This window comes from Elephantulus edwardii, unplaced genomic scaffold (genome assembly GCF_000299155.1).
Source record: "Elephantulus edwardii isolate Elephantulus edwardi_28Jun2011 unplaced genomic scaffold, EleEdw1.0 scaffold00121, whole genome shotgun sequence".
Lineage (NCBI taxonomy): Eukaryota > Metazoa > Chordata > Mammalia > Macroscelidea > Macroscelididae > Elephantulus > Elephantulus edwardii.
The window spans coordinates 5,682,224-5,697,122 of record NW_006399871.1 but is presented as its reverse complement, the minus strand read 5'-3'; the positions used below and the strand labels follow the sequence as shown (position 1 = coordinate 5,697,122).

Sequence of the window (14,899 nt, the reverse complement as noted above, 5' to 3'; positions counted from 1 at the left end):
GAACAGCTCCTCAGAGACTGAGCCGTGGCTTAGTTGAGCTTTATTTTTTGCTTTGGTACTAAGCACACTTACTCTGATAATAAGAGAGAGATTCCTTAACTTGAGTTCTACCTGACTCAGCTGAACCTACAACTGGAATCCTCGCTCTTTGTTTGGAAGTAAGCAAAGGGCCAGGTTTTTACAGTGACCATTCTCCCAGTAGTTTATGGAAATGGGGAAAAAAATGGAAAGCCTTTTTTTTTGTGTGTGCCTGGAGAAACCATTTTAAACACAAGTTAATGATTTGGAGTACATTTTAACATGCTGGTATACCTTTTTCATTCAATTTTCCTTTCTCAAGCTTTTCTTATCAGAAAGAACTGACTGGACCAAACAACAGCAGGAGTACCTCTCACAGCTGAATACCTTTGAAAAGGAACTTGAAGACACAAGAGCTAAGAATGACTGTAAGTTTCAACCACTAAAAATTTTGATCTGAAAGGAAAATGGTCCAATTTGATTTCTTTAGAAAATCAGAAATGTAGTCAAAATATTGGAAAGTGAGGTTATGTTTCCAAGGATTGTCAATTTGTAAGATTAAGTCCCTTAAAAGATATTAAGTCTATTTAAAAAAATATATTAAATCTATTTCATTCTTTCCCCCCGTAATGAAAGAGTTTTGGTCCACATTCTGCATTGGAAAACTAGAAAATCCAGGTGCTCCGCAAGTCAGCAACAGGTACTATTGTTAAATAGAAAACCAGCAGAGCCCATGAGAAAGGGACAGGAAGTGAGCAGGGGTCTCAATGCCCCGCGCACGGGTTTGCGTCACTTTTCTCCTTGCTTTGCTCTTCATGGGCAAAGTGCTCATCAGTCATCGATATCTACTTTGTTAAAATACTTAGAAGGAAGCCTGTTGAGGGTTTGTTTTGTGTGTTTTCCAGTTTTGAAAAGTGAGGTACACGACCTTCGAGTAGTTCTTCATTCTGCAGACAAGGAGCTGTCTTCAGTGAAGATGGAGTATGGTTCATTCCGAGAAATCCAGGAGAGAGAACTCAGCCAGCTTTCGGAAAAACACATGCACGTACAGCTCCAGCTAGATAATGTCAGGTAGGGCTCTTCTGTTACAGCTTCAAGGGGCCTGGCTGGCCTGTAATCCCAACCCCAATCCCCAAGCGAAGGTCTTAACCACCTTAATCTGTCAAATGATTAGGCAGGTCTTATTGAAACACTAAATGGTGAAATAGATGGTTAATGGCTAAAGCGTCGGCAGGTCTTGTTTGATCGCAACCTGAATCCTCTGTGGTCTAAGGAACCCTGTTGCATCCGTGTGTCACGGAAATGTCACACACACACCTGAGGAGTTTCATATAAGCCACGTTGTATGTATGTTGGGAATAGTCTTTAGATTGGATACGGTGGAGTGCACGTAATCTGGCTAGCAAAAGTAAGACAGTTTTGTTATTTACAACTGTTGACATCTCTTTCTGATAAAGGCTAGAAAATGAAAGACTTCTGGAGAGAAAAGCCTGTCTACAGGATTCTTATGACAACTTACAAGAAGAAATGAAGTTCGAAATTGACCAACTTTCAAAAAATCTGCAAAACTGCAAAAAAGAGAATGAAGCCCTGCAATCCGATCTGAAAGTAAGAAGGATAGTGGTCACTGGGGAACGTGCCCTAGACACCTGGCTGCTGCTCCTGAGAGCAGGCCAGGGCCTGTGCCTAATCTCATCCCCACCTCCTCCTGAGTGCCTGTCACTGTCAGGGCCCTGACACTGACCCTAAACCTAACCCTGACCCTAACCTTAACCCTAACCCTGTGGTCTTGACTGGCTACTGCCAATGACAGTTAAGTACAATCTACTCCAATGTTGTCTTTTAGAATTTGATGGAACTTTTTGAGGCAGAAAAAGAACGCAATAACAAACTATTATTACAGTTTGAAGAAGATAAAGAAAACAATTCTAAGTGAGTAGTGTCTGTTCTGTTGACTACAGTGTTGTTCACTGATGCTTTTACTTGTTTTTATAAACTGCTGTTACTCTCTAAAAAAAATTGTTTTGAAAGTATTCCACAATGAATATCGCCTTTTTTTTTGTAAGTTGGTACGTAGCTAAATCTCACTTTTTCCAAAACGTTCAATAGATAGCTATGGCATTTTTTTAAATGTGCAGCAGTTGGTGGTGTATCTGAGCTCAGAACTTTGTATGAGTAAGTGTGTGTGTGTGAGTGAGGTGACTCCAAATGTGGTGAATGATTATTATTTCTGTTCATTTCATTTTGGGTTGGGTTTTTTGAGCTTTCTTTAATTCCTCACCCCTTCAATTGAATGCCATTTTATTTCTTCTTTCAATGCCTTTTTAGATAATCTCAGTCAGTCTCTTGGCCTCTGTCAGTAGACTGATTAGTACTCTCATGAGAGTAATTTTTTATTCCAAAGATATTCCTAGAGTTCTTGCTATGAAGCAAATATTGTTCTTGACCTTGGTAGACATTGCTTGTGGTGGAGTGTGCAGCTGATTGGCTAACAAGTGATTAATGCAGTCATTCTTTCAGACATTTGGTGATATCCAGCAAGGTGTGCTGTTTTGGTAAACATGGCAGAACGTTTAGATAAAGCAGTGAACACAGCCTCCTCGTCCTCATGCATTTTGCCTTCATGAGAAGGAGACAAATAATAAATCCATCTATAAATCATATACTAGTGGCCGTCGAGCACTCTGAGGGAAGCCAACTGCTCTGCTCTAAAAATGCTTGCTCCGTGGAGTCCTGAAAACTTTGAAATCTGAACTGCTCATCTCCACTGCAGCGTAATGTCTGCTGCATTGCCTTGAATCTCCTTTATTGGAGTAATTTCTCCTTCCATCGAGTGAAGCCATTAGTCAAGATAATTTTTCTCTTCCAGAGAAATTTTACAAGTTCTTGAGACTGTACGTCAGGAAAAACAGAAAGAAATGGCCAAGTGTGAGGAGCAGGTAAAAGATTTCTTTCCTCTCCCTTTAAAATGAGGTTTGTAAACTGTATTCATAGTGTCAAAGGTCATCTCCCTTTAGAATGAGGTTTGTACACAAGAGTCCACAATTAAGGTTGCATAGTGGAATGTACTTGGGGCAGTGGGAGGGGTGCAGGGGGATTGTGTACCAGGGAGGGAGTCTTTCTTTTACTTTTGAAAGAGAGGAGCAAACTGGGGGCAGGGGTAGGGGGGGTAGGGCTGGGCGGGGAGAGAAGTGCAGCAATGAATGAATGGAAATCCAAATTCTCTGTAAATGTTCATTAAAATTATTAAAAAAAATTTTTAAAAAAATGAAATTTGTAAACTGTATTCATAGTATCTACGATCATCTCCCTTTAGAATGAGGTTTGTAAACTGCATTCATAGTGTCTAAGAAGATACTGTTTGAAGAATTGTTTCAGCCCTCAGACATTAGAAATTGGGAATAAAATGATGTCATTCTTGCCTAGCTCTGTTGTTGTCATGTCTTTTTCTAACAGCCAGATGGCTGTCAGCGTAATGTACTGGTGACTTTCTCAGAGAGACCATGGAATCATTGCCTTTCCATCCGATTTACCAATATTTCTCGTTGTATTGACACTATATTGTACCGTGAAACAGACATTTTAGCTTGACTTTTTTTATACATGTGTGGTTAATTGGGTTTTGTTTAATTTTGTTTCTAAAAATATTATTTTTTTTTCAAAAATAATCCATTTTCCTCTCAGGTGGCCAGAGTACAGAAGCTAGAAGAGAGTTTGCTTGCTTCTGAAAAAGCAGTCAGCGCTCTGGAGAAATCCAGAGATGCTGACAAGGTAGGTGGCGTGGTGAGCACTTCCCTTTGCGGATTTTCTTACACACCTGGCTTTTTGAAAAAAGAACATATCTTTGTTGTTGAGAATCTACACAGCAGTGCATAGACCAGTTCAGCAGTTTCTGCTGGTCCAGTTCAGGGACTCTAGATACTGCTTCAATGTTCTGACGTCTCGCTCCGTCTCATTCCCCCCAGTGACTGTGGTGGCCTGGTAGGTAGCTAACTAGCGTTTCTTGTGCAGTTAAGCCTTTCTTGTCCTGTCAAGTTGTTACAGGATGAGATTCTCTGACTCTTGGGTTCATAATACAAATTCTCCAATCCTTGGTGTTACCTTTAACTTATATCATGCGGATCATTTATGCCGTAACTAATATCCATAAAAGGAACATGCAGAAACCTGTCAGAGAAGGCAAACTCCAGTGATTTCCACTAAGAAAGAACAATGGAAAAGCGGTAAAACTGTACCTTGTCAAAGGTACAAAACCCAAGAAAACAAGGCGGACTTGCTGAATTCCAGACCTCACTTGTATCGTTAGCCTTCTAGTTCCTAACGCCAAAGGAAATGTCCAGATTATATAATGGCACAAAGTCGTTGACTTTGACATTGATAGCAGTTTTACAGTATGATGTGGTATTTTGCTAGACGTGAAATTGATTTCTTTCGCCATTAGGAAATGTACCTGCATTCTCATTTAAAAGTTACCTCCCCAGTGTTCACTGGATGTGACGGTTTCATTTCCGTGTTTGCCAGGAAGTTATAACTGATCTCATGAGTCAGGTCCAAGAACTGAGGACATCACTCTGTGGGAAAACGGAAACCATGGACACCCTGAACCAAGAACTCAAGGACATTAATGTAAGTTCTGTGTCTGACAAGGAGGTGTAAGCACAAGACACACTTCCCAGACTCCATATGAGATTCATAGGTGGTCTACTAGGGGAAAAAGATTGTGTAGTCAAGTTAGTTTGGAAATGCTAATTAAAGTTAGCGGACTTCTGTATTGATTAGACTTGCAGGATGTAAGATGCCAGTAGGCTCTCACATTTGTTCTCAGGGCACCACTGGGGAATCAAACTATATAAGACAGTGACTCATTGTTACCGTAATAGTGACTCACTGTTACCTGTAATAGTTCTGTGGTGTTCCTAGTTGTCTCAAGCAGAGGGGAAAGTCACAGTTTTTAGAGACATCACTTTTATAGAAAGTGAGTTTATTTACCCAGTGTTGGCCTTTGGCTCCACAAAGTAACTACTTATTTCTCCAGCATATGTTTTGGGGTTTACAGAAAACATGGATTTCCATTCATTCGTTGTTGCACATTTTCCTCTTTACCCTCACCCCCCAACCCCGCAATTTTCTCTTTAAAAACTCGTTCATTGTTGCATCCAGCATATGTTTGAGTTGAGAGTTGGTGCATCCTCTTCAAAGACAAGCAATCCATATTTCACACTGATGCTTGTGGCCCATCTCGTCTTCTCTTCATCCTTCATGTAATTATTCTTCATTCCTTCATTCAACAAGTGTTTATAGAACTAAATTGTCTGCAAATGGAATCTGTTATCACCTTGAAAGTCGGACTCATCCCTGAATTCCTTTAATTTGCAAATAAACATGGTTAAGCAGACAGCTCCTGTGTCACGGCTTTCTTCTCTGCAGTGCAAGTACAATGCTGCTTTGACTGACAGAGAAGAGAATAAAATATTGATTAAGAGACAGGAAGTGGAGATTTTGGATCTGAAAAAGTCTCTTCGACTGAGAAAACTCTCTGAGGACATCGAGGTAGATGTTTAAACTTTATAACTTTTGTTTTTTCCTTCGTTATCTGTCAGGAATGGGTTTTTGTATGTGGAGGTTATTAATGAATAAAAAGAAAATTGTTTTAAGGAATTAATAATATTTCATTTTCCTTAGGATATTCAGATAATGAGAAAAGATAGTACTACAATTGTTAAATTTTATCTAGTCAGTTTATTTTCGTCCATTTTCGCTGGCACATGGTAAATTCTGATTAAAAACTCACCATTGTCGAGTCGGTCTGAAGCTCTGTGGCTTTCTGAGACTGTGAACGCGCAATCAGCTAAATGAGCATCCGAAACCCTCTGGGCATTTGTGCTGTGTCTGATGCGGTTACTGTGAATCAGCATTAACTATTTGGCCATAGATTTGACCTTCTACTCCTCTGCTGTTTGAGAAGGGAAAGCCTGTTTGAAGCCTTTCTTTATGGCTGCTTCCCTTCCTGTGCGTAAAAGACGATAGTCAGTTGAGGAGACACCAGGTGAGCTAAGGAGGAAGAGATCAACGAAGGCCGGGCCTGCGGGTGGGGAAGGGAAGCCCGAGTGCAGATAAACCTCAGATGGAACACCGACATGAACTTACGGTCTCAAGACTCCCTTCTAGATGTGACTGCCTGAACAGCAACTGGTTGGTCTGTCATGGGATGGATTAGCACAAACAACAAAGTTCTTAAAAACTCCTTCACCTTTTAGAATGATTCGAAGGGATAATAATTTGCGTATATTCATTAGCGTACTACAATTAAGAAATTGTTGTGGGTCTGTTCCCTGACAGAGGGATATGCTCTGCGAGGACTTGGCTCATGCCACAGAGCAGCTGAACATGCTCACAGAGGCCTCCAAAAAGCACCTGGAACTGCTGCAGTCTGCTCAGGAAGAGCTGACCAAAAAGGACGCCCTGATCCGGGAACTGCAGCACCGGGTGAGGTACAGGGAGGTGTCCCCACACGGTTCCAGGGAGGGGCAAGAGGAACCCATGGTGGAGGTCTTCACGCCGTCCCCGCCACGGCTGATTCCTCCAGCCCTGAAGGATAACTCGTGCAGCTGGATGGTCACAGGGTAGCTTCCTAACCTAGCAGCTTAAGGTCTTGGGTGAGCTGGTGTGAGCGGAGGCCTGCCTGGCCGCCTCCGCTCTTACTCAGAATCCCTGCCACGTACCAGCAGGTTCTAGCCACCAGGGTGAAGTTATGGCTGATTCTTATTTTCTTTTTGGCAGCTGTTGGTTTGTTTGTTTTTTTTTTATCTTGTTTTGGCTTTTTATTTGAAATTTTAAAAGACGTGCAAATTTCCGAGAGGAAAGGAGATGGTTGGATGATAATAGCAACTGAGGTAGATAAACACAAAAGTTAGCCCAAGATTTCACAGTGGGTTGCTTTAAAATATGTTGCAGTTTCCTGTTGTTTTAATACCATATTTCTTTTAAAGCTATTTATCAGTTCCTGAAGGAAAAAAAAAATCCAACCAACCATATAAAGCTTCTTTCCACCTGCCAGCTATGGAAATGTTAAATTTTTCTCTAGTTAACTTACAATCTCCGTCTGTTCAAATATTCCAGCTGGAACAAAAAGGAGAGGAAGTAGAACAAAAGAAGAACGAATACAACTTTAAAATGAGACAGCTGGGGCACGTGATGGAGTCTGCTGCCGAACACCCCCAGGTATTTGTCGGTAAAAGGATGCATCTCTTAGGGAATAAACACTTTTTGTGAATGATAAAAGTGTCATTTTGGAAATTACCAGGACCATAGCTTTATCTTTTTAAAGAAAAAAAGTTTTCACTGGGACCATCTTTTCTTGTTTTCTCTACTTCACCAAGGTACTAGTCTTGTTTGTTTCCCTTAGAAAAGAATTAGAACAAGCATGTAACCAACCGGCTTGTTTTCTCTGTGCCTGCCATATACACTCAAGCAGGTCTTTATCCACTCAACCTGGCATGCGGATGAGATGTGCTTTTATTTTAGAGCCCTAAAACACCACCTCACTTTCAAACACATTTGGCAAAACTCCTGGAAACACAAGAACAAGAGATAGAAGATGGAAGAGCGTCTAAGGTCTCCTTGCAGCACCTCGTAACCAAGCTTAACGAAGACAGAGCAGCCAAGCATGCCGAAATCCTCAAGATGAAGGTAACTGGGGCTTTGCTTTCCGTAAATAGTGTCCTTTCCCCCTGAAAAGCCCCGAGGAGAATATATGGGGCCTCCACGCGTTAGAACGAAGTCACAGACTAAGACGGAGTGAAACAGCACTTTTCACACTATGCCAAGTGTCAGCTGGTTTTCTAGGTCACTACAGCAATGCTTTTTTTTTCCTTTTTTAAAAAAAAACAAACAACCCAACAAAACCGTGTCCTTTATTTATTTATTTTTTTATTTAATAAGCAATAACCTCATTGTAACTTGGGATGTGAAATTTGAAAGACACAGAACTGAAGGGTAGATAGAAAAATGGTCTCCTAACTTGACTCCATGACTTCCTGGTTTGCGATCCCTGGAGGTTCTGTGTGTGGCCATTTCTTGGTCACTTAAAGGTCTATTAGCACGTGGCAGTGGATTTCCACCCACGTCTTTCAGCTTTCTGTCCCCACCTGACTTGCTGTTTGTGCACCAGTACACAGCTCTCACCAGCTACACTCTCATCGACAACAAACCAATCTGTGTCCTTCAAACCTGCTTGTGTGTCTTAACCAATATAATAAAGTATGTTACCTCACTGTTATAAATGTGTCTCTTTCCTATTAGGAGAAAGATTATCTTTTTTTTCTTTGTCTTTAAACTATATATGCTTTATTTCTTTTTCTTTTTAAATTTTTATTTTATCATTTTTTGTTAGAGCAAATCAGATCTAACTGGTACAGGAGGAGATTGCCCCTCCTTCTCCAGCAGAGCATCTGGTGGATTTGCTCTGGGATTGCAGTGCCGCTTCTTGTTTATTTCTTTTTCTATTGTAGGATGTTTTCTTATTGATGGGGAAAGTCCTTTATTCACTTTTGTCTTTGATAGTTCAAACTGTCCTCCTTTATCATTTTTCAGAACTGTCTTAGTTTTCCCTTCCAGCTGGTTGATACTTTTGTTTGGGATGGGGGTTATGTGAGGAGGAAGGGGTGTGTCAGGAAGGGTATGTATGCATAAAGATATGGCCCAGAGAACCTGTGAGGTCATTTATTGTTTTGCCGTGAGCAGCTTTGTTTAGGACTAAAATTAACTCACTGTAACAGAAGGCAGAAAGCATACAGAGGACATGTTTATTATATTAAGGTTTTTTTCCTTCATGACAAAGACCATTTCCAGCCTTTTTATTTAGGCTCATTTTCAGCATGCCATCTCCGGAATGTGGCTGCCACCCTCTTTCCACTGAGTGCTGTGAAAAAGAAGTCGGGTATTAGAGAAGTAAATCCAATTGGGCACTAATTATGCATCAGTATTTTCTTTCTTCAGAATGGTTTTGTTTATGATTTTGGAATTAGGATCTAATTACATATTTAAAGAGATGCGCTATGGCATAAATGTCTAAAAATCAGAGTCCATTAAATAGAATCAGATAGTTGAGAACATTACCACAGCAAAGACTGTCTTTTCTCACAAAGGACTTAGAATGAAATACATGCTTAAAAGCTATGTTGAAGACACTGTGGCATGAACATGAATCCTAATTCCAGACCTCCAAGGGTCATAGTCACATTTTTATCAAGTGGCACGTAATACAATAAAGGAGCTTAAAAGATGCCTGCTTAGTCCAGCCACGGCCTCGAGAAGCTAAACAATAACTGATCTCATGCATTTTCCTGAAAATTGATTTGCTGTGTTATTAGGAGCAGTTGTGTGAAATGGAAAATCTACGTCTGGAGGCTCAGCAGTTAAGAGAGCAAAACTGGCTCCTTCAAGGTCAGCTGGATGATAGTCGAAGACAGAAGGACAGCAGGTGAGGAAGAGGCTGCCTGGACGTTGTTACGTGTGAGGTCAGGATTGGTTTCGCAGTGTCCACGGTATTTCCCACTAGCCCAGGAAATGCCCCACCGCTTGCACTGAAATCGGTCTTCCGAGAAGATCACTGTTTCCACGTTCATGGTCTTACCTGCCTTGTTACCCTTTGCATTATTACACTGTTGTTATTGTGCCTTTGAGTTGAGACTAACCCATGGCTGACCCTCCATCTAGTGGGTTACAGAGGCAGTTAATCACACAAGAGGAGATTGTCATCCTCCTACAGAGCGGCTGGTAGAATTGAACCACATGCATCTGGGATTCCAGCCCAGCTCCTTACCATTAGGCCCCCAGAGCTCTGTACAGGTATTTCAATAGAGGTACTAGAAAGAGTTTAAAAAGTGAAATCCTGGAACTGAACTGCTTCTACTTCTGTAGGGTGGAGGCCGGGAGGAATAAGTTGACAAGACAGCTTGAGGAAGCTCTGCAGAAACAGGCCGGGTTTCCTGCCAGTCTGCTTTGCTGGATGTGAGGTCCAGTGAGAGGCCCTCTGTGAGATGAGAACTCCCGCCATGCTCCGCAGAGCCGTGCTCCCTTGTGCTCAGGCATCTCTGTGACCTCTCTCTCTGCAGATCTTTGTTTTGTTTTTTTTTTAATTTTTTTTTAGTTTTTATTATTTTGTGTGCGTGTACCGTCATATCAGATCTGACTGGTACAGGAGGATATTGCGCCTCCTTCTCCGGCAGAGCATCTGGTGGATTTGAACCGTGTTCCTCTGGGATTGCAGTGCAGCTTCTTGCCACTAGGCCACCAGAGCTCTCCAGATCTTTGTTTTGATGTCAATTATGATAGCGTTCTGGTTTCATATGCTAAAGACATAATACACTATCAGAGATGTCCACACCAGGCTGGTATCTAGATTCTGACACTTAAAAACTGGGTCATACTGGACACATTTTAAAAGTTATAATGCCTCAATTTCCTTAGCTATAAAATGCAGATAACTGCCCTACAGTGTTTAAAAAATTCAAAATGTGTATAAACTTTCAATTCTAGTGATTGGCAGAGTAGAAAAAATGTTCATTCCCATTGAGTCAGAGCTGTCTTACACCTGACCCTAGTGGGTTTTCAAAGGTTGTGAGTCATCCAGGAGAAGATTGCCCATCTTTCTCCTGTGTGGGATAGCTGGTGGATTCAAAGCACTTGCGTTTAGGTTGATGGGATAACTCCTTACCCACAAGGCCATGAGAGTCAAGGCACTCAGTAAATAAATGTCGTTCAGAAGTACAAGGTAGGATAACGAGCCTTCCATTATGATTTTTCTGAATGAGAGATTGGAGATTAGAGTGGGCTATAAAACTATGCACAGCCTGGCATTGATGCATATAAGAAATTTGAAATTGATACTTAAGTATCCTTAACACTATTTTTCTCTTTCTCCCCTTTGGAATCTCATCAGTGACCAGAATCACCCAGATGATCAACTGAAGAATGAACAAGATGAAATTGTGCAAGAAAGACTTGCAAAAGTAGGATATTATGTTTTAGCATAATAGCTGTTACTTTTTATCAGAAAAATACCTGTTTTAACTATAACAATACCTTTTAAGGTTAGTGTTTACTGTTTTGTATTTTAGAAACCATTTTGCTACCGAATTGTTTATAATGTCTATGTTCTCGCTGTTTTAAGTACATTTGCCATCAGTTCTTAGTGATCGCTGAGAATTAGGAGTGGATTTGTCTTCAGCCCCGCTAGTCAGCTTCCTGCCGAGCAAACCCATGGTCTGTTTAGATGCAAGTGTCGAGTGCCTGGCTGAGGCCTCGTAAACAAGTGCCCTGACTGAATGCCCGTAGCTGGGATTTTGGAAAAGGGTATTATTGCCTTAATTTACTTTATTACCATGGTAACGAGCAGTCAAGTTACTCGACTCTATTTTTTATCCCTTGCAATGTTGCTTAAGAATTTCAGCCATTGATTTCTGTGTTGTTGTTGTTTTTTTTACACAGAATAAAATAGCTGAAGAAATGATGAAGATGAAATCACAGTAAGTTGGCTGCCCTGTCACGTTCTCTCCAGCTTTATTTTCTAAATAAGCTGTCTAAGACAAGGGTCGAGGGGAATCTGAAGCAATTGAGCGAGAGAGTCAGGGCCTTCTCCCCTGTCCGCCTGAGCTTTTGGAGGACACAGTCTGGAAGCACCAGAGTAGAGCCGCCCATTCGTCCACAGCAGGCTGCTCTGTTAACCGAGAGCAGGTGTCTTTCTAGCAGTTTGAACCCATTGGAGGATCCTTGGGAGAAAGATAGACAGTCCCTTCCCGTACGATTTCCAGCCTCCATAAACACACGAGAGGGCCAGCTGCGAGTCAGTTCACAGCTCGGTAGCAGGGAGAGAACCTTTATGAAGCCGACAGCTTCATCGTTTTCCTGTGGAGCAGACGGTGGATTTGAAACTCCAACGTAGTGTTTGATAGCTGAGTGCTTAACCACTGCACCACCAGGGCTCCTCATTCACCAGCCTCGGTGGCAGATAGTCTGTTAAATTTCCATAATCAACATCCCATATGCTTTTAAAGTAAAACATATTTGTTTCCTTTGGGAAATAGGATCCAGTTTATAAAAGTCAGCAGAATTCTGCATAATAGTGATAACTTTATTTTGTCTATTTCTTTTCAACTAATAGTTGTATGTATAAAGTTTATAAATTCTCAATACCACAGATTTGAAGAAATGACTTTTATCCCGCTGTCTGGTGACCAGTTTTGTTTTTTGTATTCTGTTTTATTTTTTAACATTTTTGTGTGTGTGTGCTGTCAAATCACATCTGACTGGTACAGGAGAAGATTGTCCTTCCTTCTCCAGCAGAGCATCTGATGGATTTGAACCACTCACTCCTGGGATTGCAGTGTAGCTTCTTGCCACTAGGCCACCAGAGCTCGCCTGATGACCAGTTTTTAAAGTCAGAAATTGTTAAAACTGAAAAAAATAATGACATGGGGGCTACTAAATAAGCGAGGAATACTGTATCAGTATGTAACGTAACTGGTCCAGCTGGGCTGAATCCAAAAGAATTTTCACCATTAAAGTGTAATTATTATTTTACAAAATGGTGTGAATATGTTTCCAAAATGAAATAGGTAAAACTCACCCTAAAGTATTCTCCTGGAAGAACTTGTAACTTTGAGACCTAATTATCAGCAATTTCTTTAAAACAAAGATGGTAAAGTAAGAGGGCAGGGAAACAAGAGTAATAGAAATGGAACAGCCAGAACAGAAGTACTCAGACTGAGACTGTCCGTGTGTTTTGAGGGATGGAACCAGAGCCCCTTGGCAATGTGTGGAATCATTGTTGACTGGGAACCTACACAGCTGTGTAAACCGTCACTCAAAAGACAATACAGTAACACTGACAGAGGACAGCATTTGACTCTTCTTTTACCAGCAGCCGAGGAGGGCAGAGAATCAATGCCATTTTCAAATAAGTTCTGAACTTTGGAGAAAAAAAATGTCTGGTTGGAGTGCTCTTGTTCTAATTAGCTCCCTGTGGAGTACCAGGAAGTGGTGTTTGCTCTTTCAGCCTAGAAGAAGTCCAGAGTGCCCTTCAGAGCAAGGAGATGAGCTACGTTCAGATGGCCGAGGAATTGGAGCGGACCAGGACTTTGGAGTCTAAAGCATTCCAGGAAAAGGAACAGCTGAGATCCAAACTGGAGGAAACATATGAAGAAAAGGAAAGAGCACTGCAGGTGGGTGGGGTGTGTGTGTGTGTGTGTGTGTGCACGCTTGCCATTCAGACTCCCCCTGTGCACAGCAGAGCAGCGTCCTGCCTCGTCTTGCCCCGTCCTGCCCCGCCGTCACAGGTTTTGCTCTGAGCCTTTACGTCAGTCCATCTTATGAGGCTCTTCCCCTCTCTTGCTGAACCCTCTGCTTTACTGAGCACCGTTTGGTCCTTCTCCAGGGACCCAAACAAGTGAGATGCCATCTCGCCAGCCTGGCTTCTAAGGAACATTCTGGGTTCCAAGATAGCTTTGTTTGTCGTTCTGACAGTCCACTGTGTATTTAATATTCTTTGCTAGCACCGTCATTCAAAGTCATCAGTTGCTCAGTCTTCCTTATTCATTGTTCAACTTTTACACGCACATAAGCTAATTGAAAAGACTGTAGGAGACTTGACTTAAGAGGATGAAAGAGTGCAGATCCCCTGGTATTTGATGCCCTCTGTTTAAAGTGGCTTCGGCAGACGCCACAGAAACCAGGACTCTGAGCTCTGACTCCCTGTATTTTTGCAAAGTATGGAAAACAGTGTCCTTTTAAAATAAAAATGAAAACTGCATCTCATCTTTCTTTGTTGGCTTGAATTGCCTGCAGGAGACGGAAATGTTAAGGAAGCAGATGGAATGTCTCGCCGAGGAAAATGGGAAGCTTGTGGGTCACCAGAACCTCCACCAGAAGATCCAGTATGTGGTGCGGCTCAAGAAGGAGAACGTCAGGCTGGTGGAGGTAAACGCTGCAGAGTCCACTCACTTCCGCTTACAAGTAACACACCATTAAAATGCAATCACTGAGTCGGTTATCTCTTACTTCTTGGAACGTTCCTGAATTCAGCACAGCTTCCGTTGTTGTTCTCCAGACCCATTGCTCCTTAATCTTAACTTAAATTGTCAGCATCGGGTTCTTGCTTCATATTAAAGTAGCTTTCAAATAGAAAACATAGTCCTTTTAATTTGAATTAGAAACATAGAGGCCCAGAAGAGGCCTTCCTATAAAAATCAGAGCTTTAACATGAATCCACACGTACGGGAACTGGTGAGTGACTTCACTAATTAAAAATAAAGCCTTAAAAAAAAAAGCTGGAGCCTTAATTGTGCCCATATCCCCACCCCATTTTTCTTTCCTCAACTTCCTAGGAGACAGAAAAGTTGCGGGCTGAAAATATATTTTTAAAAGAAAAGAAATGAATCCTGAGGATCCTGGACGAATGAGACATCATCTTGTATAAAGAGTTTTTCTGTATTAAAGCACGGGCTCCTGCCAGCTTGGCTGGGCTGAGCGTATGGGCCTCGATCATTACCTGTGTACATGGTGGTGGCAGCCGCCGACCTTCAGAGCTCATTCTGCATCTGTGTATGCCTGGGCAGGGTGCTCTTAAAAGGCTCCCTGCCATTTTCAAGGCTTTAAAGCAGCTAGCTGTGAATGCTTGAAAACCTTGTGCCTTTTAAAAATAAGAATCTCTGGTTCTTACAGAAGATGCTGGGTCACAGCACACATGCCCTGTGTTCTACTGTAATCTCCTTTTATTCTCTTATTAGAGCCTCTAACAAGATATGAGGAAGAATGCATTTGTTAATATACATCATTTTTGTGTTTCTACCATGAGTATTGTCATGCGCATTTACAATGACTG

General features: G+C 41.6%; 1 protein-coding gene across 1 annotated transcript in view; it reads left to right on the top strand.

The window, feature by feature from the left end:
- KIF15 (kinesin family member 15) overlaps window positions 1–14,453 on the top strand; it is a 48,925-nt gene extending 34,472 nt beyond the window's left edge. Inside the window, 17 exon segments of the mRNA XM_006892975.1 lie at window positions 341–446; window positions 924–1,089; window positions 1,476–1,626; window positions 1,865–1,950; window positions 2,888–2,957; window positions 3,703–3,789; window positions 4,540–4,644; window positions 5,446–5,568; window positions 6,358–6,504; window positions 7,138–7,239; window positions 7,543–7,707; window positions 9,390–9,499; window positions 10,961–11,030; window positions 11,509–11,546; window positions 13,076–13,241; window positions 13,864–13,995; window positions 14,403–14,453. Coding sequence (XP_006893037.1) covers window positions 341–446; window positions 924–1,089; window positions 1,476–1,626; window positions 1,865–1,950; window positions 2,888–2,957; window positions 3,703–3,789; window positions 4,540–4,644; window positions 5,446–5,568; window positions 6,358–6,504; window positions 7,138–7,239; window positions 7,543–7,707; window positions 9,390–9,499; window positions 10,961–11,030; window positions 11,509–11,546; window positions 13,076–13,241; window positions 13,864–13,995; window positions 14,403–14,453 — 1,875 coding nt within the window.
- The last annotated feature ends 446 nt before the right edge of the window (window positions 14,454–14,899 follow it).